General features: G+C 35.2%; 1 protein-coding gene across 1 annotated transcript in view; it reads right to left on the bottom strand.

Moving 5' to 3' along the window:
- Window positions 1-252: 252 nt before the first annotated feature.
- LOC140152415 (gamma-aminobutyric acid type B receptor subunit 2-like) overlaps window positions 253-25235 on the bottom strand; it is a 35810-nt gene continuing 10827 nt past the window's right edge. Inside the window, exons 5-12 of the mRNA XM_072174720.1 lie at window positions 21660-21725; window positions 21337-21534; window positions 6384-6629; window positions 4169-4241; window positions 2778-2861; window positions 2227-2374; window positions 1523-1655; window positions 253-399 (exon numbers count right to left, since the gene is read on the bottom strand). Coding sequence (XP_072030821.1) covers window positions 253-399; window positions 1523-1655; window positions 2227-2374; window positions 2778-2861; window positions 4169-4241; window positions 6384-6629; window positions 21337-21534; window positions 21660-21725 — 1095 coding nt within the window. The remainder of the gene's footprint in view (window positions 400-1522; window positions 1656-2226; window positions 2375-2777; window positions 2862-4168; window positions 4242-6383; window positions 6630-21336; window positions 21535-21659; window positions 21726-25235) is intronic.

Genomic DNA, 25235 nt, shown 5'->3' with positions numbered 1-25235 from the left:
GATACCCTTAAACTCTTGTAACGATTGTTTTACATGCATCACATAGCAAGGTAAAACCACATTGCCGTTGATGCTCTTCAAATGTCATAGCAAAAGGTTTTTCTTTTAAATACAAAATATCATTTAAATGTGTTAAATGTACCGCATAGCAAGGTAAAACCACATTGCCGTCGATGCTATTTAAAATGTCACAGTAAAGACTTGTCCTTTAATATAATACAAAACATCATTTAAATGTGTAAATATGCCATGTCAGACACTAGACACATGACATTTAAGACTTACGATATGCTTGAATTTTGAAATAGCGTAGGTGAAAATGGCATAGATACGATATGTCTTAACAAACAGCGTTCCGAAGGACAGAGATATTCCCACACAAAGAAGAGCTGTTTCTATCTGTAAGATGATATTATAATTGAAGACCAAATTAAAAAGACTGGTTTGCGTCTGGCGCGGCGTGATTGGTTGCTGACATGCGCAGTACGGCATTTTTGGTTTGGTTGACAGGACATCATACGCAAACTAGTCTTTTTAATTCGGTCTTCAATTATAATGATAAGCATATTGCAATAATATTACATTGTCCAAGTAGAATGGTACCAATACAGCCTAACTACTGAGCCATATATTTTGTAACATGGACTACGAATGGGGCGTTGGTGGAGAGAGAGTGGTTGTTGCAAATCCCTAAGTTTCAATTATAAACGTCATATACCGATACATTTGGTACTAATGCTTAGGTATGGGTCTCCCAAAATAAGTAGAAACATTCCCCACATAATGTAACTATGATGTCATAATGTGTGCGCCCTTAAATATAAAATGAAATAATTTTACTATGAAAATGATAGATTTACCCCCCCGGTAAGGAGCTAAAATGAGCGCAAAGGATGGATAGATTAGCTCAAGTTGTTTGCACTGCAAAAACAGCAGAGCAACACTTAATAAACACTTTAACACTTCATAAACACTTGTTTGTACAGTGAAGATAGGGATACTTATTTATAAACACTAAAACACGTTTAAAAATATGAAGATCTTTATGTTTTTAACACAAGATTTGTGTTAATAAATTAACACTATCTTATACCTATCTCACTGTACAAACAAGTGTTTATGAAGTGTTAAAGTGTTTATTAAGTGTTGCTCTGCTGTTTTTGCAGTGTGGGCGTAAAGACGCGTTTAAAATTTTTTTTTTATGGCGGATGAAAAATCTTACGGGGATTGGTACGCCCCCCTCGTGGTTCTAGGGTTAATGCAGTATTATTAATGAACAACCAGGAACGTGACTTCAAGGTATTATAGGATATATCACGGTTCACTATAAATGGAGAAAGCAAAAATATTACTTGACTTTTGTAAAAATAAATGACCTGAGATGTTAAGCAACAGAGTGACGTCTTATGAAGTGTGTGATGTATCTTACGATAATCATATACCACATTTAATTCCAATAATCTTTTATTCTTGCATATAACAGACCAATGACAGAAAATATTTAAAAGAAAGCTTAACTTACGTGACAGATAACTACAAGTGTTGAACGAGGGACCTTGGTAACATCAATGCCAAGTAAGATAACAAATGCGAACAGAAAGATACTACCAATCACAATAAGATTGTTGAGAGTTGGACTCGATAGTTTCATTGCTCTGAAAAGGAACAAGTCAGCTTGGTCATCTGGGAATGGATTACGAGGAAGAGGCACGGTTGTTTGATGGCATGTAAAGAATTTTTAAGACAAGTTGAACAATGGTGGCGCTATTTAACTTGTGTTAATCATGTTTGCATCTTTACAAGGGGTAGACAATTGTATAATAATAATATCACCAAAATGACTAAGAAATGACAAGGGAATTTTCAAAAAACTTTTAATCATGAAATGTAAGGTATAACGCATATTATTTGGCTAATTTAAATTTAAAACATGTGTAAATAGCGCCCTCAATTTACACAATTTGTAAAAAGCAGAAAAAGATGAATAATTTGATATAGAAACGAAAATCTATGTTAAAAATTGCTACAAAATATATGTGTATATACAGTTCATTAGTGTGATAGCTGTTGGTATTATTCAGGTCTAGAATTGAACATTATATGCTGTTTTGTTAGAAAAATTAATAAATGATCACATCAAACAACCGTGCAGGGTATGTGGGTTTGATTACGGGAATTGTCCAAATGTTATATTGATACGAAAAATATTTTTAGATACTCACTTACCGATTATCTCGATAGACGATGTTAACAAAGAGACAGCCAAATGCCAAGATACTTCCAATGGCGACAATTGTGTAGATAATAAATAGTAATTTCGTTGAAATTGCCAGTTGCTTAAATTCTGTTGTTTTCCCGTCGATTGGCTTGGATCCTAAAATAGAAACATAAGTAAAAGTAGCAAACAACTGTGTAAATACTCACTATTATCAACTACAATATTACTATTAAACTACTGTTTCTACATCTGCATGTTAATTTAGTAATAATGATTACAAAAGTGTAAACTACGATGAAAATGATATAAACAATGATGAAACGAACAATGAATGAATGAATGATTGAATGAATGACTGCATGAATGATTGAATGAATGACTGCATGAATGAATGAATGAATGAATGAATGAATGAGTGAATGAATGAATAAATTGTTGAATGAATGAGTGAATGAATGAATGAATGAATGAATGAATGAATGAATGAATGAATGAATGAATGAATGAATGAATGAATGAATGAATGAATGAGAAGACTTTATACGGTATGTTGGCGTACCCATCCACTGAATAGAGCTGTTCTCTGAATACGTTGGCGCTTGGTCGCCTTCTACAAAATAAAGGACTTCTACCAACTTGCCATCTGAAAGGAAAAAATTTTCAAGCTATAAAATGATCAATATGAAGTGCCAATGCAAAAGAAGTGTACGTAAATTTTTCGAAACCATTGTTCTAGAAACATTTTTTAGAGAAACGAGACCTGATATGGACCCGTAAAAGCAAAGAAAGGAGATCGTAGTGGGCCCGTAAAATCCAAAGAAAAGATACCTCTCGTAAAAAAAAGAAGAAAAAAAGAAGAGAGACCATATAGTGGGCCCGTAAAACCAAAGAAGAGATACCTTAATGGGCCCGTGAGAAGCAATTTAGAAGCAAATAAAAGAGACCTTAGTTGGCACATATAACAAAACAATTATAAATATTTGTCCCTGCAACTTAAAATACTCCGTTGGTGAGCGACGGGCGATTGGTATTTCACCGCATTGGTATTTCACCGAACGCAAGAAAAGGGGTCCTATCTGATGGAATACTCAAAATGTAGAGATGTATCAAATCAATATTGTATTATTGACGCAGATAAAGAAAGTTGCATAGTGTCTCGATATGTGCATTGTATTATAGACTTGTGATTTAATATTCTATACAGCACGTGGATCTGAGCTGAATGGGCTATACGTGGGATTATAATTCTCAAACAGTTGAATATAATCACAATTTTGATGTACGATTTAAAATCGTTATGGTGAAAATGCAGTAAAATATATCTACAGCAAACAGCGATCGCCGCTGATTAGTGTATTGAATTTCCAATTTGTGTATTGAAAACAAAACCTGGGTTTTACCTGACAACAAATCGAATTTTCTTGTAATGGCAACATTATATGGGGTAATGAGCATGCGCAAATCGTAAAAAAGTGTAGAATAGAAACTCTGCTTAGCCTGAGTCTCGAACAAAATCGGCATGCGTAGCTGTTGAAAAACGAGAGGATTCGCCGTACTATCACGGCAATGTGACACGAAGATATAGGGATGATGACGCTGTGCGTATCTTTCTTTACTTTTTAACGGGCCCCCGAGGTCCATTTGCTTTGCTTTTACGTTCCATTAAGGCCTATTAAGGTGTGCTTTTAGTCTTTTACGGGCCCCAAAGACCTCGGGCCCGGGGGTAACGCACCCCCTTAACCCCTCTTGTCGGCGGCACTGATTATAAGAGAGATTTTATACCATCATATTGCAGAACGCCATATTCCTATATATAACTAAAATTGAAAAAAAATTCAGGGAGATTAGTCGATACGTTGTTGCACATGGTTTGGTGTAAATGATGTGAAGCGAAGGTCCATAAATGACCAAAATGTTGTACTACTAGAGACTACTGCTCTACATGATTACCTTGAATTTGAAAAACAGTAAACCGCAATCCACTCGAATCACGTGATCCGTCTCTGTCTATCTTCACCCTGTCCTGCGAAACAACAAGCAAAATAAAACAAATAAATGACTATAGTCTGTCTCGTCTCAAGTTGAGAGTAACGCCATGTTGGATTTCGCAGTGGCAGATTCGAACCGCTCGCGTTTACCTAATCCCGTGAGGTGTATATATACATTCGAGACTTTGGTATCAAATTTACACTGAACTGGTTCAAGTCCTTCATGGCTGGTCGAAAATTTAAAGTCTGTATAATTAGGGAGATATCTGATCAGTTCTTAATTATGGTGTCCCTCGGGGATCTTTCATCGGTCCTATTGCTTTTACAAAATATTTTCAATGTGTTACATCCATCAATCGTCGTCCTCGTACCACATACCTCATACCACATCTACGCTAATGACGTTCAAGTATATAGGAAGGTTTTTAAAATCCCCCAAACCCCGTGTTGAAGCAATTCGGAACGGGATGACTCATAATAAACTTAAACTTAATGATTCAAAAATGAGATTTTTTATTTTTACATCACAATAAATAATGCTTCGTATTCTGGAACCACAGTATGTATTGGAAACCATTGAAATGAAATGTCCACATTTGCCACAGTCAGGAACTTGGGAATTGTATTTGATTCTGCCATGACCCCAGCAAACACAAAACGTTTTCGACATCATTCGCAAAAGGTTAGAAAAGGTTGCCAGAAAAACGTTTGAATGTCGGGTTATATAAAGGGTATAAAACGTTTCCATAACATTCAAAAACATTTTATGATAACTTACTGCAAATATTCTAACATAATGTTATATAAGTGTTGACAACTTTATTTGGTAAAAAATGTTTGCCAAAAATATTATACAGCAACATTTTAAAAACATTTTACAAATATTTTTGTAGTGTATTTTCATACAAAACGTTTTAAAATGTTTTCATGACCTTTATATATTTACATACTACGTCACATATTGCTTTCCTTTCCTCTGCCGGGAAGTTTTTTCTTCCTTTGGAATATTTCAAGAATCCGGAGGTTTATTAATCAAGAAACTTATAATTATGCGAATGCGCTCCTCCTAGGATGCAAAAAGGTTGACATTGCACACCTGCAAAGACTCCAAAACAACCTAACAAACCCGCTCGTATTATCTTTCAGGCTCCTCGATCTCACTCATCATATGATATAAGACGCTGCACTGACTACCAATTGACAAAGTATTTTCAAAACGCTTTTGTACAAGTCTCTAAATAATCGACCTATTTAAAACTAATCTACCTTTTGGATTGCATTTCTATTCCCATACCATCAAGGAACGAATCCTCTGTTACTTAAATATAATACTTTAAGCATCAAAGATATGTACGCTCTAGAGCTTGGGACATTCATGTATAAACATACAAATTGCTTATTACCCAATGTTTTTGACGACCTTTTACAAAGCACTCTGAAATTCACGCTATAAACACTAGATATAGAAACAATCTCATCTTACCTCGAGTCAAGAAAGTCTTTTGTGAGAAATCTATTAAATATGCAGGTATAAAGCTTTGGAATGCTATTGATTCTGATATCAAGTGCTCGTCATCAGTGAAGAAATTCCGGAAAAAGTATAAACTTATAACCCTAGCAAGTAATATCACAACTTATATAACTTATGCAAAGCTATTCTTAGTCTTTCAATCATGTGTACCTCACCAATATTTTGTTCACTAATTTCATTAATTTACTTCAATAATTAGTTTTTGATATGTGCATTTTGTTTTTCTTTGTTTTTTCCTTAAATGTTAACATAGGATATGTCATTGATGGACATGACAGCTGGTTGGTTGGACTCGGCATTTTTGTTGTCTACCAACCTGCTGCCATGTCAAATAAATGCCATATACCTGTATCAAGGGGTTACAGAGCTACAGGCCTTTGGGCCTTTACTGTTATTCCTTCACTCATCCTTGTATTATGCATTTCCATAATTATTATATTTGTATTATTATTTATATCTTTATAATGTATTATTCTTATGTATTTTTCTTGTATCATGTAATGAGTGAAAAGATAATAATAAATCTATCTATCTATCTATCTATCTAGGGAATAAACACTAGAATAAACATTTTTGACTCTATCTTCTAACCGTTTTCAAACTTTGCAAATCGATTAGCTTAGTAATATTGTTAGACCGTACTTACAGTAGAACCAACAAAGTTAACATCTCGAACGTTTTTCAATATAACGTCCCTCATTTCTGCGTCTTGATAGCCGAAAGATTCTAGCTCCCGCGGAGGATCCATCTGATGCAATTCCTCAATGGACGAGTTCATCGCAAGTAATATCACAAGTAAATTGTCTAAGTTATGTCTGAAACCATCACCTCCTTGATTATCACTTATTGCTACGATTGCTGCCAGATGTTCAATATGATCATCGCCTAGAATCTTGGGGGAAAAGATCAGATCAGTTATTTATGTTATGCGTTTTATTCATCAAATATAACCCTTTCTTATCTTATGGTCTTCATGTGATATAACCGAGGCCTTTGCAGACATGACAGATGAGTCGCATAATATAAGGCAGCAGACAATAAAAATACGTCTACTATAAAACATATCCATGTACAAAGTACTCAACTTTCTTGGATACTCGATATTTCGGTACCCGTTTGTTTGGTTTCTTAGTCATGAGTGACGATTTGATCCAGCAGCACTGGTGGTGTTTCTAGAAGATGTAGGGTGTCCAGAATTGTTCTTGATTATAAAAAAAAGGTTGAATCCTGCGCCCCCTTGGTTGTTCATTACTTGGGCTCCTCTAAGATGAATCCATGTTTATCTGGGATACCAATTTAAGTTGTAATAGTAAAATAATTTTCTTTTGCACAAAACCAAAATATTTTACTCACTTGACGGTTTCGCCTAACATGGTCGATAGGCATCATCAGAATGATGTTGGATGATCCTTACTTCCGGTAGGACGTATCCCGACTGTAGAGGGTGTATTTACAGCCAGGAGAGGATCATACACGTGACTAAGGTAGTGGGCCCCTCGTCTCGATTCATGACATTGGGTCCTCGTCTCCTGATCCATATTGATTCTTTGACATATCTGGCATTTGCATCACACTCCTTGCTAAGAATTTTGGCATTGTCCCAATTGATGATATGATTTTGTCTGTTATAGCTGACTTGGATTGTTCACTCGCTGTTTGTTTTCGGGTTTTTGACACCCTGTCTGTCTCTTTCTGGTGTTCTTTTAGACGAGTCTCAAATTTTCTTCCCGTTTCACCAACATATGAGTGATTACAATTTGCGCATGGTATTTCATAAGATAAACGCAGTCAGTTGTGCTAAGTGGGTCTATTTTGTCTTTGGGATGAACCAGCATTTTTCGGAGCGTGGTGTTAGGTTCCGTGTTTTCGGAAGATCCTATTGGCTTTGTCTGCGAGTCCCTCTACGTACGGGATCATGACAAATCCCTTGGTCCGATCGCTACCATCTTTCTTGGTGTTGGGCTTGCTCTGTTTGTTAACCATTTTCTCTTTCACTTTCTTAAAGGACCAATTAGGATAGCCACAACGCCCGAGCGCCTGCTTGATGTTCTCTTCTTCTTGTTTTCTGTCCTCGTCTTCCGTTACAACACTGTTCATTCTGGCTAACAGAGTGCGAATTACACCTAGTTTGTGGTGTATGGGATGGTGCGAGTCGAAATTTAGGTATTGGTCAGTGTGGGTGACCTTTCTATAGACTAACAGCTTGACCGAGCCATCTGCTTTTTTGACTATTAGAGTGTCCAAAAATGGAATGGTGCCCTCGTGCTCTTTTTCATACGTGAATTTTATGCTACCTGTTGGATCGCTCTGGTTTAGGTGACTGGTAAGGTTATCGACCTGGTCTTCCTTAACAATTTCCAATATGTCGTCGACGTATCTTTTCCAGAGTCTAGGTCTACAATCTAGCGGAGCTGTGGCTAAGGCATGCTGTTCTAAGAACTCTAAATATAAATTAGCCACCACCGGGGAAACCGGGCTGCCCATGGCAGCGCCGAACCGCTGTTTATACATTTTCCCGCGGAACAAAAAATACGTAGTAGTGAGGATAAACCGAAGCAATATCATCACATCTGTAGCCGAGAGTAGAGTTCTTTCTTTCAAGGTGGTGTCATTTTCTAGCCGGGTTTTGATGACTTGAGTGTTCGTGAACAACGAAACAACATCGTGTGAGTTGAAAATCTCCCCTTCCTCGATCATTACTTCTACCATATCTTCAGCTAAATGTTTTGAATTGCGTACATGGTGCTCCGTACCACCTACTAAGGGAGCCAAAATATCAGCTAAAGCACGCGATGTCTGGTAACCGATAGCGCCGGTGTAATCGACTATCGGGCGAACTTTGTTACCCGGCTTGTGAATTTTGGGGGTACCATAAATTCGGGGTATATTTTCAGCCGTAGGATAGAGGAGATCATACTGAGATCTTGTAATTTTTTCCTCTTTCTTAAGCTTACTCAAAGTAGCCACTAGCTCTCTTTTGTACTTTAGAGTAGGGTCAGCAGGGAGTTGTTCATAGGTTCTTTCATCATTCAACAACTCAGACAATTTGTCCTCATATTCAGACACTTCCATAATAACAGTGGCTTTGCCTTTGTCTGCAGGGAGTACAAGCAATGATTCATCTTTTTTGAGCTCATTGATAGCAGGTCTTTCCTCCCTGGTGATATTAGATTTAGGGGGTTTCGAACTACGCATGGCCCCGGCCATTTCAGATCTAAGCAAAGTAGCTTCATTTTTGGGTAACTTACGGCACGCTAGCTCTGTAGCAACGATGTAATCTTCGTAAGGAAGCTTAGCCGGAGTCGGCGCAAAATTCAGTCATTTTGCCAAAACACTCTCTTGTGGCTTGGTGAGCTCTTTCTTAGTTGTTCGCCTCCCAACTCCACATTATCCGGTGTATTTCTCCTCTTCTTCGGTTGGTTTCGCTGTTGTAAGCGATCCAATTTTTTCATGTGCCGACATTTTGTTTTGGCATGTTCACTTTCTGACTTCCGGGTCACATGATCAGTCACCTGATTCGCAAGATCTCCAGGCAACCGCGAAAACAAATCGGATTCAACTCGCGATTTTCCTTCCTTTAGCGACTCTAATTTGTTGTTAATTAAACGGATGCGTTTTTTGGGACAATGCCAAAATTCTTAGCAAGGAGTGTGATGCAAATGCCAGATATGTCAAAGAATCAATATGGATCAGGAGACGAGGACCCAATGTCATGAATCGAGACGAGGGGGCCCACTACCTTAGTCACGTGTATGATCCTCTCCTGGCTGTAAATACACCCTCTACAGTCGGGATACGTCCTACCGGAAGTAAGGATCATCCAACATCATTCTGATGATGCCTATCGACCATGTTAGGCGAAACCGTCAAGTGAGTAAAATATTTTGGTTTTGTGCAAAAGAAAATTATTTTACTGTATATCTACAAACCTGATGAATCTTATTTAGTGACCAATTTAAGTTGTTGAGGATCTCATGGAATGTACCACTACTTACTTTGCCTCACGTTTTGGAGATTGTCAAACAAGGCAGTGTAGATCAGCTTACTTAACATTTGAACAAGAAGCAGTGGCATAGCGTGGGTCATCATATGGGAGGGGGGTACCGACCATGATTGGAGCGAGAGACACCGGGTCTGGTGGGGGGAGGGGGTGGGTGCACAAGCCATTTTCCGGCAATTTTCCCATGGGATTGTCTAAATTTTCAGATCGATAGGGGCCCAAACCAGAGCAAATAGATTTTCATCAATATCAGATCAACACAAATCAGCCATATGGCAATAGAACCAAATTAGTTCGATCTTTCGATCGACAATCGATGTTTGGTCGATCCTTATTCTTTATGACATCAATCGACTATTTTTAATTGTAATTAAATATGAATCTGTGCATGTAATGATATTGACCAATACAATTAACAAATGTACCATTAATTCTGATTAATTAGTTAATAGTTCATTAACTTCAAGCGTCGGAGCAGCATCGACGGTCGATCCAAATATCGAACAAATTTGGTTCTGGTGCCTAAGATCATGTCGCTGCAACAATGCACATTAAATATAGACTGATCATGATGCAGTCATGTCTACAGTAGAATTCATCTCGACCTTTGCAGGACTTAACCCCATTAAAAGCTATTAAACCAAGATAACACTCATTGAAACAGCTCAACTGATTAAATCGGATCTTCTCTGGTTGTGCACAAGTGACTGTTTTCATGTGCGATATCGCAATAAAGCTGGTATTCATAGCTTCAGTTGGGTAACCGATTATAAAGGAAACGAAAGGAAACAATGTTATGTGTGGCTTTGTTCACGAAATCAGACAATGGCGTGCTTTTTGTAAACCAGCATTATTGAAAATGAGCAACATAATGATTTTTGACTTAACACGGTTTGGAAATAATTTCTTCATATTTTTGGTGTTATCTGTCGTTTACATGTCCTTCCTAAAACACAAAAGTACGACCTCTCCAAACACCTAAATTAGCTAAAAATTTAGGACATGTTACAAAACTATATTGTCTAGAATTTTAGAAGAGTACTTTTAATATTGGCCGGTTATTTTTCACACAGCGACGTTAACTAGGCAATGTACTATTACCTATAACATTAACTAAAACACCAAAGTACGAATATTTCCAAACATCTAAATTAGCTAAAAATTTAGGACATGTTAAAAACTATATTTTCTAGAACTTTAGAAGAGTACTTTTAATATTGGCCGGTTATTTTTCACACAGCGACGTTAACTAGTCATATCCCCATACTGTTAACGTAGGGCTATTTGTAAAGGTCACGCGTCAATGGGAAAGAGCACTGTGTATTGTGTATAGGAAAACGGACAGTAACTGCAGTATGTATCCTTCACAGAGAAGATGAAAAACGTCCCAGATGGATAAGAGAATGCATATAGCTCCGTCATAGAGGAAGCAAAAATGTATTGCACAAGGGACGCAGCATCCAACCACAGTCACATTCATGACATTGATTCTAGAAATTCTACATCTTCTAGAAACATCACCAGTGCTGCTGATTCAAGTAATCACTCACGACTAAGAAACCAGACATGTGGTTTCGAAACGTTGAGTCCCCAAAAATGTGAGTACTTTTGTACATGGATATTTTCGACTTTAACTATTGCACATTGACCGTCACAATCACATATCATTTCACTGTTAATACCAGCAACACTAACATTATGGTCCCTTATATTTCCAACGAAAATACCTTACATATGGTTGAATCCAACCAAAAGTGTCCACGGGCCAAAAATAAAAGTCCAAAATAAAAATGTCTCCACAATTTTTTCCTTTTGCCCATTGATTGATGGCATGTTGGCCTTATAGGAACCAAAAGTGCCATCACTAATCTTGAAAAATACATCCAGGACGTGTGATAGTAAATGTGACATCAAAACCCAATGTTACCTACGAATACCACTAGGATGCTTTCACTATCGCAATACTAATCAACCTAAAACAAATGGAATATTCCCAGTAACGCTTTTTTCGTGTAATGTAGAACACAGGGTGTCAGGAAAATGCTTGCTCAACCAGAAAATATTTGTTTTTATTTTTATAACGCGATCAATATGATCTTAGTCAATTTATGCTAGTTTATGTATGTTCTGTATTTTATTTATCAAATGAGTATGAATAAATTTACATATTGTATAAGAACGAGTGGGATATCTGTTTTCAGGAATATTAGGAATTATACGCATACACCTAATGCTTTATAAAATGATAGGTGAAGAAACCCGGGTATTCGTAGGTAACATGAGCGATTTAACAATTTCTATATTGAGTAAGAGGTTCAAATTTTGCTATTATGATAATGAATGAATAAAATGGTAGTTTTTAGATCTCTTGCAGATGGTACGTCCAAATGAATAAGTGCTTTTACTTTAGATCAAAATATTTTTATGCTTTTAGCAAGATTTTGAACACTTCATTTTGATATACAAGTAGTTCAACAGCAAATTTACATAATAAATAATTGTTGAATGAATCCGTATATGGGTAATAATATTGTCCGGGGGTACCGCTTAAAGTTTTTGACAATTAATTTCCATTGGTAGGGACACTTCATTACACATGTCATGTATTATGCTGTATTCGTAAGTAACATTTCAGTATTTGTAGGTAAGAATTAGACTTTTGGTGGATATCGCAATCAAATCTTTATTTTAAAAAGCACTTTGAATGTATTATTTTCTTTATGTGCGTTTATTGATACTTGAGACCCTATCATGTATATTTAATGTCGGTTCATAGTGGTTGAAAGAGGATTGAAGTAAGAAACAAAGGCACTAAAGTGACTTTAATTTGCTTAATTGCACACAAATCGCTTAAAACCGTTATTGCAAACTTGTGAAGTCCATCTTGGAGTCAGTTACGTCTTGTGGCCTTTCGTTCGAGGGCAACTATAATTAGCTTTAAACGAGGGTCCACCACTGTGTTGTCTAGATCATGAGACAATGAGAAAAGTCGTTTTTGTCCATGGTATTCGTAGGTAAACATAGCGAAAACGTCAAAAGTTACCTTCGAATAAACCAATTTGGACACAAATTACTCAGAAACCAGAAGGTCGGTAAACGTTTAAAATGAAACACACATGACAGCTGACAAATCCAAGTATTTATCCCCTTCTAATCTTCTTCGAATCTGATTTTTCTTTCAAATGAGCAGACCGTCGTCTATTTCAGTACATATTTTTCAACAATTAAGCCGTATTCAGTTTTGCATGGTGGGCATGTATGTGAATTCGCAACTTTCATTGACATATGATTTGATAGCAAACATACAGGCCTTCGTTATGTACCAATATGGGCATTGGCATGAATGGCGGTGTTTCACAATACTGTCATGATGTCAAATTGTATTCGTAGGTAACATTCGGTTACCGAAATTTACCTACGAATACTTGCTTTTATTGTTGACATCTCAGAAATAGTTAAACGCAGGCTATTGAAACTTGGTAGAAATAAAGAGTGTATTACCCTGCACCTATTGCTTAACTATTGTTTACTATTCTCTCAGTTTGTGGAAATGACACAGCTTTTAACATGTATTCGGAGGTAATGCATATTTTTTACCAAACCTACCTTTGTGCCATTTAGAATTTCTGACAGCTAAACACAATAATAAAGATGTCCGAATGCAATGCATTTCAGTATTTGACATATCAAAGCTTGTATCAATTGCGCATTTATTAGTGATTTCCATTTTTAAAGATATATCTAGTGCTATGAAAATTGTATTCGTAGGTGATGTAAAAAATACCACTCAAAAAATTATCACAAAAATTCATAATTATGTACAAATAATGTGAAAAATTGAACAGGCAATCTTTGAATACACACCTTTCAGGAAATCAATTTAGATTCAATCCAATGACTTCTTTTCATAACTGATTTAGATGTTTTTGCCACGGCAGTGGCTATAATACGGAATTTCCACTTAAAAAATAGCCCAATTGGGTGCTATGTGGGTCTCTTATCTTTTAATTACTTTATTTATTACACCCAATGTTGGTGGAATTCATGTCATTAATTTGGGCTCATACTCCCTCATACTGCTATTGTTGCCAGATTAGCATGGGAATTTGCTTAATTTGCTTATGCATGAAATTGAATTCATGTTAGTTGACAAAGCTTGGCTCCTATGTTTGTACCTATATGCTTCGTCCTGAGTTCTATTCAACCACATGCATGCACTCCATGGGATTCACTGACTATTGGGTTAAATCTTATCTAATGCATGATGACCTTGACCGTCCATTAGATCCAAATAAACAATTTTTGCCAGCAGTTTTGTATAGATATAGAAGATTAGGAGTAGTAGCGATAGCTTTGTTTAACTAGAATAATGTAGGCAGCTATTAAGAGGAACTATCTGTTATTTTTGAGAATATAATTGCCACGGTCAAAAATAGATTTTCTTTATACTTTCATATTTGATGGACCTTGACCTCAAACTAACACACATGGGATAAATTTCGGAAAAATATCCCCGTTGCCATGGTAACAGGCAAATTTCAATTTTAGGCCTATTATCACAATTTTTGCATTTTTCAGCAGTCAAATTGTCAAGTTTTGAAGCCAGTGTTACTAATATACACACTATATATATACTGTTTTCTTTATAAGGTATGAATAGGTCAAACCTTAGATGCCGCAATGAAAGTATAAAAATAATCACCAGATGTCAGGGTGGGTTATACCATTTATTTGAAATAGGGGTGTTTTTCAATTTTTTCAAAGTATGAAAATATACCAACTTTGTATAGCTCATAAACCATATGGTAGTGTTCCGATTTCAACATCGACCACAGCATGTTGAGATGATACATTGGTCTTATGAAAAAGTTACATTTGAGCTTGGGGAAAACACATCTGTATATACAGTGTTGCCAGACATTTTCCTATTTTTCGAAATTCAACACAAATCTCACCTTAAGTTATATGATGTGAAAATGAAACATCATCCTTTCAAGGAACATTTATTAGCAAGAGAGTTTTTACTCATATCAAATTTGATCAGTTATAATGGTCAGTGTTGTTCTAAACCACATGGGTGTTGCCATAATTGGGGTTTAATTGTGATTTGTGGATATTTTCAACTTTTTACAAGTCATAAAAATACCAGAATGCATTTCTATAATATAGAAAGAAACATCGACCTCGTTATGTTGAGATGATATATTGGCCTTATGAAAAAGTTATTTTGATCTGGGGGCGGGGTAGGACATCAGTTTATACAGTGTTGCCAGATAAACCACGTGGGTGTTGCCATAATTGGGGTTTAATTGTGAGGTGTGGATATGTTCAACATTTTACAAGTCATAAAAATACCAAATTGCATTTCTATAATAAAGAAAGAAACATCGACCTCGTCATGTTGAGATGATACATTGGCCTTATGAAAAGTTATTTTGATCTGGGGGATAAAACATCAGTTTATACAGTGTTGCCAGATATTTTCCTATTTTTTCAAAATTCAACACAAGTCTCGCCCTAAGTTAAAAGATATGAAAATGAAACTTCACCTTCATACGGAACATATCTTTTTAGAAAGAAAGTTAATTTCATATTCAATTTGATCATCTGGGATGGTCAGTGTTATTTCTAAGCCATATGGGTGTTGCCATAGCTGGCGTTTAATATGACAATTTAGATATTTCCAGCTTTTTACAAGTTTTAAGAATAGTACACATCCTTAAAATTATTGTGGAATGATTGCAATATTAAGGTTAAAAATTACCCTAAGAACACTTAGTATGTGAATTTAAATTTTAAATTTGAGTTCGGAAAATATTTCCTTCTATACAGTATTGCCAGTTATTATCACATATATTCAAAATTCAACGTATGTCTCACTTTAGGATTTATATTGTTTAAATCGCTGCCATGAATAAACCACATGGATGATGCCACTATAAATGGAGTTAATAGTGAAATGTGGATACATTTTCAATTTTAAATGACACCTTATTAAAGTTACAGCTATAGTATTCCAATTTTTCACAAAAAAAAACACCCAAAAAGCACACAAATTTTTCCTAATTTGGCGCTTTTATGGGCACTTTGCCTTAATGCACCCAATTTGGTGTATTGTCTCCACTGCAAACCCACCAATCGACATACCAAAATTGCTAAGGTCCCCCCAAACCGTGGCACATCCCCGTATACCTTTAACCAGGGAGAACCCCCTCCGGGGTCATGTCATAGGTATACTGTGCCCAGTAGTCCTCTTTTTCTATTTGAAACGGATATTTCCTCAGACAACTTTTATCAACATTTGGTGATTTTTTATTTTGCTTTAACCTTGCAAGTATCTGCAAAAGTGTTAATATAAATCTCCTTCAGTCTTGAAAGCTTAATTTTAGTTGCTTCCTTTTTACAAGCTCATACAAATTCATGTCATCAATGAGCTGGGGATGCTTGAATGACAGAGAATTAGCAACAATATCATGCAACATTTCAATGGTCATTTCTTCTTCATACTTTCGACTCTCCTGCGAGCTCCTCTAGGGAAAGGTAACTGGACATTAATTTGTCTGGCTGTGAAAAGGTTCTGTGCGTTATTGTCTTTGACTATTCTCATATCTTTCGAGACATTTGCTGGATCTATATAGTTTTTTGCCCATTTCTTCCCCATATCTTTTTTGCAAGTATAGTTGGGATGTGTGCTTTAATAATATGGGGTAGGCGTAATTTACACATTATCTTACTCTTATATGCATCTTTTTGCAATATAACAATCTTATGTTATTTTAATTTATTTTAGCCTAGCTGGTATGTGTATATTGGTAAAACATTATGGCTTTTATGTATATTTTAAAGTATACATGTTTGATGTTTTCTGTGTTTTATTTTAAGGGGTTGGTCACCCACCTTTGCACAGTATTTTTGTCGGACCTGAGAGCACATCAGACATACCAAATTGCATTTTGAATACGAGGAATGTCCTTCTGATAAAAAATAATTTTGATTTTTTTAAAATTCGCGATACAATAAAAATTTTAGGGTAAATTATGCATATTGAATTTTTTTATTTTTTGACATATTACAGTTAATTTAATAAATCTAATGATGTGTACTTAAAGTGTATGTAGCTGGGATGAAAAGCCGACCACTAATCAATTAAGTAATGTTAATTGAAAAATTTGACCTTTCATAGTGAAAATATAGATTTTTCCCCAAAAGACCTTAGGAGTTTTGCTGAAAAAATCTATATATCTTCAATACGAAAGGTCAAATTTTCATATGGACGGCTTTTCATTCCAGCTACATACACTTTAAGTACATATCACTAGATTTATACAATTTACTTTTGAGATCTGTTAAATTTCAAAAATATCAATTTTTAATCATTTGCCATAAAATTTGTATTATATCGCAAATTTCAATATATGTCTGATGTGCTCTCAGGTCCACAAAAAATATGTGAAAACGTCGCTATTTGAGCCCTTATGACTTATAAAAATATCGACATCTCACTATTAAACCCTAATTATATGGCAACACCTATGTGGTTTGGAACAACACTGACCATTTATACAACTGATCAAATTTAATATGAATGTAAATTTCATTCTAATAAACTTTCCTTGTGAAGGTGAAGTTTCATTTTCGCATCATTTAACTTAAGGTGAGACTTGTGTTAAATTTCGAAAAAATAGGAAAATATCTGGCAACACTGTATAAACATATGTTTCCCCCAAGCTTAAGTGTAAATTTTTAATAAGACCAAATATGTATCATTTCAACATGGTGAAGTTGATGGTATTTTTAAAACTTGTAAAAAGTTCAAAATAACCACATCTCGCTATTTAACCCTAATTATGGCAACACCCATGTGGTTTGGAACAACACTGACCATTTATACAACTGATCAAATTTAATATGAAAGTAAATTTCTTTCTAATAAACTTTCATTTTCAACCTAAGGTGAAACTAGTGCTGAATTTTGAAAAAAATAGGAAAAACTCTGGCAACACTGTATAAACAGATGTTTTTCCCCAAGCTCAAATGTAAATTGTTCATAAGACCGATGTATCATCTCAACATGATGAGGTCGATGTTTCATTTTCACATCTTTATTTTAGGAATGCATGCCATTGTATTTTGGCATTTTTAAGACTGAAAAAATAGCTGAAAAAGCTGAAAAAAGCTGAAAAAATACGTTGAATTTTGAATTATGTGATAATATCTGGCAATACTGTATAGAAGGAAATATTTTACGAACTCAAATTTAAAATTTAAATTGACATACCGTACTAAGTGTTCTTAGGTTAATTTTTAACCTTAATAGGTATTGCGTTCATTCCACAATAATTGTGGTGTGTACTATTTTTAAGACTTGTAAAAAGCTGGACATATCTAAATATTGTCATATTAAAGGAGTATTTCGTGATCCTAGCATTCTCTTTTTATGACATTTTTCAGTATATATCAACGAAAATAGCATATTCCCAAAAGTTTAGTTGATTCCGATATTGCGTTTGCGAGTTATGCATGATTATGTGTATTACACTGCTCATAGACAATACGTTGTAATTTCGTTCTGGTGCACCAGAACGAAATTCAAATTTCACGATATCTTTGCTATTAAACTAAATCTGCAAGAAATATTTTATACATAAACATTATGTAGCCAGAGGTTTCCTGTGATATAAAAATCTCAACATTTTTTTGTGAAAAGTGGGATGATTAGGCTGTGGATCACGAAATGCCCCTTTAAACGCCAGCTATGGCAATACCCATATGGATTAGAATAATACTGACCATCCCAGATATTCAAATTGAATATGAAATTAACTTTCTTTCTAAAAAGATATGTTCCATATGAAGGTGAAGTTTCATTTTCATATCTTACGGCGAGACTTGTGTTGAATTTTGAAAAAATAGGAAAATATCTGGCAACACTGTATAAACTGATGTTTTACCCCCCCCCCATCAAAATAACTTTTTCATAAGGCCAATGTATCATCTCAACATGACGAGGTCGATGTTTCATTCTTTATTATAGAAATGCATTTTGGTATTTTTATAACTATTAAAAAGTTGAAAATATCCACAAATCACAATAAAACCCCAATTATGGCAACACACATGTGGTTTAGAACAACACTGACCATTATAACTGATCATATTTGATATGAATAAAACTCTCTTTCTAATAAATGTTCCTTGAAAGGATGATGTTTCATTTTCACATCATTTAACTTAAGGTGAGATTTGTGTTGAATTTCGAAAAATAGGAAAATGTCTGGCAACACTGTATATACAGATGTGTTTTCCCCAAGCTCAAATGTAACTTTTTCATAAGACCAATGTATCATCTCAACATGCTGTGGTCGATGTTGAAATCGGAGCACTACCATATGGTTTATGAGCTATACAAAGTTGGTATATTTTCATACTTTGAAAAAATTGAAAAACACCCCTATTTCAAATAAATGGTATAACCCACCCTGACATCTGGTGATTATTTTTATACTTTCAATGCGGCATCTAAGGTTTGACCTATTCATACCTTATAAAGAAAACAGTATATATATATTGTGTATATTAGTAACACTGGCTTCAAAACTTGACAAATTGACTGCTGAAAAATGCAAAATTGTGAAAATAGGCCTAAAATGAAAATTTGGCTGTTACCATGGCAACGGGGATATTTTTCCCAAATTTATTTCATGTGTGTTTGTTTCAGGTCAAGGTGCATCAAATATGAAAGTTTAAAGGAAATCCATTTTTTGACCGTGGCAAACATTTTAAAAAAATTCTCCAAAATAACAGATAATGCCTCTTAATACTTTAGTTGTCGGTAGTATCACAGATCGTAGTATCCTTGCAGACCTGCAAGACCGCTGAGCATAGCGTGATATGTTTGGTTGTGATCATGTTGATAACAGATCTAATATTGTATACAGAATTAAAATCTTAGTATGGACCATGTGGGAGTCTCCTATCCTTTATCGTTTTATGGATAAAAAAGGACTCAAAATGTTATTGATAAAATAATTGATATCTTAAACATCAGTTTTGTCTTTCCAACAGGAACAATCCCATGCAAAATAAAGTTTTTAGGGCATAGTTATGACATGGGCATAATTTATACACGTAGGCTATAATATTGAACAAATGTAGCCTACCCCATTTGACTTGTACTTATAGATAGGAAGGTAAATAAATAAATAATTGTATTATTTTATTAATTTAATTATTTATTTATTTATCAATTATAAATGACCTTGGTCCAACAAGATTTAAGCAAAACATCTTATAATAGAACATTCATGTGATTCGGCTGGTTAAAAGTAGCCTCAAACTGTAATTGAACCAAATGATACTTTTATCTGAGGTCAACTGAATATTGATTGTCAGATTGTCAGGAAACTTGCTTGGATTGATATGCATGGAGATTTTTGTTATACAATTCTGAATTAGATATACTTAGCACACATTTTAAGAGTAAATTTGTATTTCCTATATCCTTGGTGGTATTTACCAATAAATACCCATGTATGTCCCATCCGGAAATTAATGTACACATAAAACAAATGACCAGCATATCATGAACTATCAATGCAAATTATGAAACATGGCCTTCATCCGTGGCGATTGTCTTTTTAAAGACATTTCTTGTTAAAAATACTTTAAGAAATATTTTGAAAAAATGGGTAAAAATAGCATGTTTTGGGGTCTCTGTGTCTAAGTTTTTCACAGAAGGGGTCTTAATATATGATCAAGGCGAATAAACACAATACAAAAACGAATGCCAATTGATTAATACTTTTAAGTTATGGCCCTGAACATGCCGTGTACACTTTTCGTTGGATTCGACCATATACATACATAAAGACATTTATAAAGCGCCTGTAAAATTTATCAAAGCGCTGAATAAGGAGAGAAAGGATGGGAAAAAAGAAACACAGAAGGAACAAGAAAGAAGCTATTAAACTGAAAAGGTGTGTTTTCAGTTTCTTTCTGAAAACTGGAATTGATGGAGACTCCCTAATGGCTTTAGTGAGTTTATTCCATTCCCTCGGGCCAGAGACAGAAAAGGTATTTAAACCAGCTGCAACTAAGCAGAGTCTTATCGGAAGAAGATCTCAATCCTCCTCTTCCAGGAGCATAGGCTGAAAGAAGCTCACAAAGATAATTAGGGGCACGGTCCTGAGAGCACTAAACATAAAGCAGGAGTTTAAAAAGAATTCGGTCCTGGATTGAAAGCCAATGCAATTGAATTTTAAGAATAGAAGGTTGGAGGTACCAGTTGAGCAAGGAACAGAGATTATCAAACGCACAGCACGATTTTGCAGCTTCTGCAGTATAGCCTATTTCTTTCACCTTGAGTGATATCATAGAGGATTGCATTGCCATAATCAAGTCGGGACAGTATGAAGAAACGAACAGCGTGGTGACAGGTATCCTGGTCAATGAATTTACGGATGCGGTAAAGATTACGAAGATGGAAATTGATAGACTTTGCAAGGGTGGTAATGTGGTCACACATAGGTAGGATGGTAGGATCAAGGGCGTAGATTGTCCCCATATCTTGGATTTAGTTCAAATATCTTTAACAACTCACCAATCCATTTAAATCCAGCTGTTTCATATCTCGCAATGGACGCCTGAGCTCAACATTTAAACTTAATTCCACCATTTCCCTCAATTCATCAGCAGAACATCCCCAATCACCTTGGTCTAATGAATTAAGTATTGTACCTGCTATCCATCTTGGGAAAATCCACACTATCTTAGAGCCCTTGAGATCTTGCTTGTGTGCCTGAAAAAAGAAGAAATTCCAGATTATAACCAAAGAGCGCTACAACGTGAGAGGACAAACAAATCGGCCCTATTTTTAAATGTTTATATAATTTTCTACAAGAATTGGATAAATCACTTTCTTACCTCGCATAAAATTTTGGCTGTTACACCTGCATAAGACCCTACGATGATTATCCGAACATCATGTTGCTGAAATACAATTGATATTAATTATCAACGGAAGTTAGTTGTTGTTTGTTTGTCTGTATGGTTTGTTAATTCATGGTCTTCAAGAATTCATACAACATTATATGCCTCCACGTCTTGGATCATCATGATCACAGTTTCCGATGGTTTCGTCTAACCAGTTGATCACCTTCTACTCAGTTTGGTCATCGCTCATTTCTATTGCTGTCACTGAACTTTGGAAAAGTTTGCCATCACATGTGAAATACTCTCTGAACTGAACATCTCTGAAAACTCACTCAATAGCATACTATTTAGAGAATAAAGGTATTGTTTTTAGCCGCTGGCGTGCATCTATCGTCTCATATAACACGGGCGACATCATTATTTTAAGTAAAACAACGAGGCGAAGTACGACAGCGGCTAAAAATAATACCTTTATTCTCATTCTTAAACACTTCAATTCAAATAAAAATATTATACAAGTTTTAATCAAATTAAATCCTATATTTTGCAAGGAATACCCTAGGACTTAAAATCGATCAGTCCCGTTGTTGCTGTGCGCCTCCGATTGGTCCAAATAGCGAGTACGGGTATCGCGTCGACGCATTGCGCTGACCCGTGTGATATCGTGTCATATCACACGGGTAAAGCTGAAGTAAGAACCAATAAGATTGCAGGAACGTTCTCAAGTGTTTAAGAATAGTTCTTTTTGTTTTTATCTATGTATCTTTGCTTTTTTGTAAGAACTATGTAAGCATGGTTTGTTGTTGTTAGTTTACAGTGTAGCAGATTTTAGTATCAATCTACGTTCATATTATGTGGAACCTAAAGCAATCAGAATAAATATAACTTAATTTAGTAAATGATACTAAGTTAAGGAAATATGCAATGCTGTATACCAATCGATATACCAGCTGCAAATCTTTTGTTGTTGAACAATTTACATTAAAAAGCAAAACACATGAGCAAAAATGTACGATCTTATAATATGAAATTGGTTATTTAAAAAAATATTTGTAATGTTTACACATGTCCCAATTTGCACCTAAATGGAATCGGCCAATTTGTTGTTTTTGCAGGTCAACAGAGCAAAGCTTGACATAAGGTCATACTCTTTTTATTATGACTTTATATCCTCCCATAGAACTGCATGTTAAATGGCCAAAATAACCAATGGGATTTCATTCACTTTACCTTGTAATTTTCAACTTAAAATGGACAGCAACTCTTCCAGGTATATAAAGAATAAAGAATAACAAAATTAAAATTTCACAGAAATCGTACATTATGGCTTTAATGCTGTATTATATATATTTCTTGTATCATCCATTTTCTTGATGCAGAACATATAAACATTGTCTAAAATTGTTAGATAATTATTGTTCAATGTAGCATCTAACATTTTAATGTAGCTTGAATGAATACAATGTCTCAACACATTTTCTATATGCCCTTGAATAGTTCTTGCTTCTTCTTGGATTTGACAGAAATATATCGATATGTGGCTAGACATTAAATTTACAAATTTGATAAATATTGATTAAAGCCCTAATGTACGATTTCCGTCCAATTTTAAACTTGTTATTCTATATACTCAAAATGCTGAAGTAATACTAGCAACAATTGTTGGGAAAGGTTTTTGTCCATTTTTGAGCTGAAAGAACAAGCCCAGCAAACATGTTAAAAACGTTCTAAACGGGTTATATTTAGAGTTTTGGTTTTAGTAAAAACGTTTTAATAACATTAAATGTCGGGTTATATAAAGGTTATGAAAACGTATTTAAACCGAATGTTATTGTAAACTATTTTTTGTAAACATTGTTTGGTTGAATAACGTTGTGTTAGAATGTTTTGCTGTAAGTATTTTTGAATGTTATGAAAACGTTTTATTACCCGATATTTAAACGTTTTCTGGCAACCTTTTCTAACCTTTTGCGAATGATGTCGAAAACGTTTTGTGATTGCTGGGAAGGTAAAGTGAACAAAACCCTACTGGTTATTTTGGCCGTTTAAAATGTAGTTCTATAGGAGAACATAAAGTCATAATTTCATGAAATTATGACTGTCGAACTTTGCTCTGTTGACCTAAACACAAAATATTTGACCGAGTCCATTTAGGCGCAAGTTGGGACATGTGTTAACATTACAAATATGCCAAAAAAACAGGTTTGAAAAAAAAATCATATGGAAAGGTTTCTCTACAAAAACGATTCTTTTATAAACCATCTACGCACTGTCACAGTTCCACCTCGATACACATGAGCACACATTTTCGTCCAAGAGCAAGCAGTGAATTGTCTCCACACAGTCTTTGATTACACAACACGGTTGAGTGCATAGCATCGTAAGAGCTGTGGAGCTTCTAGCTGAAATTGGTCCTCTGTGATTGGTTTTGTCGTAACCTCAAGTGTTCCCTTCATCCAATCAGAATTTTTTAATATCAAACGAAAGCTAACACTTCCCCCTAAAACACCTTTCGTCGTTAGGTCAACAGATAACGCAATTCAATGTTATAGCAAGGCGATTGTGGTAAATCTGAAAAAGCCACCTATCCAAACACATTTTTTGACCAAAATGTAGGTTTTAAAAGTCAAACCCTCAAGTGTTCCTTACAATATTTTTCAAATTTATGTCATTAAATGAAAAAGCACACTTATATTGTCCATATACTAGCGTCATTAGAATGAGCAATGGCCAATTCTCTTTAAATTGCAAATCTTATGCAAAAAGTTACTATTTTTGCCAGTTTTGTCATACAGTTGTAAATTCAATGAACTATGACTTTGCTAAAGAGCGCTTACAAATTGATAGGAACCAATTTCATTTATACGACCGTAACATTATGACTTTAAGACGAATGCAAAATTATTATTTTTCATTCACTCATATTATAATTTGAAAATATTATTATAGTACTTTTGCGCATTATACACTCGCATATTTATTTACAAGTTATTCTATTATATGGTAAAGTACCATAAATTATGCCAAATATATAAACTTAGGTTGTGGGTTCGAATCTACCTTAGTGTTGTGTTGTTATCATGATTATCCTATTTCCACCCGGGTGTAAATGGGTAGCATGCTGGAAAGGTTAAACAGAATCAGTGTTGGGGGAGATGTAGCGGGTCCCAGCAACCAACCTCCACCCAACGTTTTGACAGAGAAATGGGCACTATAAGCAACAAGGTTTCAACGGGTGGCCGTGTGATTGAAAGGGTTGTCGTCTTGTTGAACTTTCGTCAGATGTGACTCTCACTTCAATCAGACTTGATGAAGTCAGAGTCACACTCAGCGGGTCACTGGCAAAGCATTGCGTGTGCAGGTTTTCAAAAATGGGAGTCAAGGTTCGCAATTCCCCCAACTGCCCGCTCTCCATTGCCCAGGGACAAACATAGTGCGTGAATAGGTTGACTTCAACAGATTGATCTCATTCGCCTTGCTATAAACATTGAATTGCGTCATCTGTTGACCTAATGAAAAAAAGGTTTTTATCGGGAAGTGTTAGCTTTTATTCGATTTTCAAAAATG

The sequence above is a fragment of the Amphiura filiformis genome, chromosome 5, assembly GCF_039555335.1.
Source record: "Amphiura filiformis chromosome 5, Afil_fr2py, whole genome shotgun sequence".
NCBI classification, from domain to species: domain Eukaryota; kingdom Metazoa; phylum Echinodermata; class Ophiuroidea; order Amphilepidida; family Amphiuridae; genus Amphiura; species Amphiura filiformis.
Note: the sequence above shows the minus strand (reverse complement) of the source record. Positions and strands in the feature narration are given on the sequence as shown.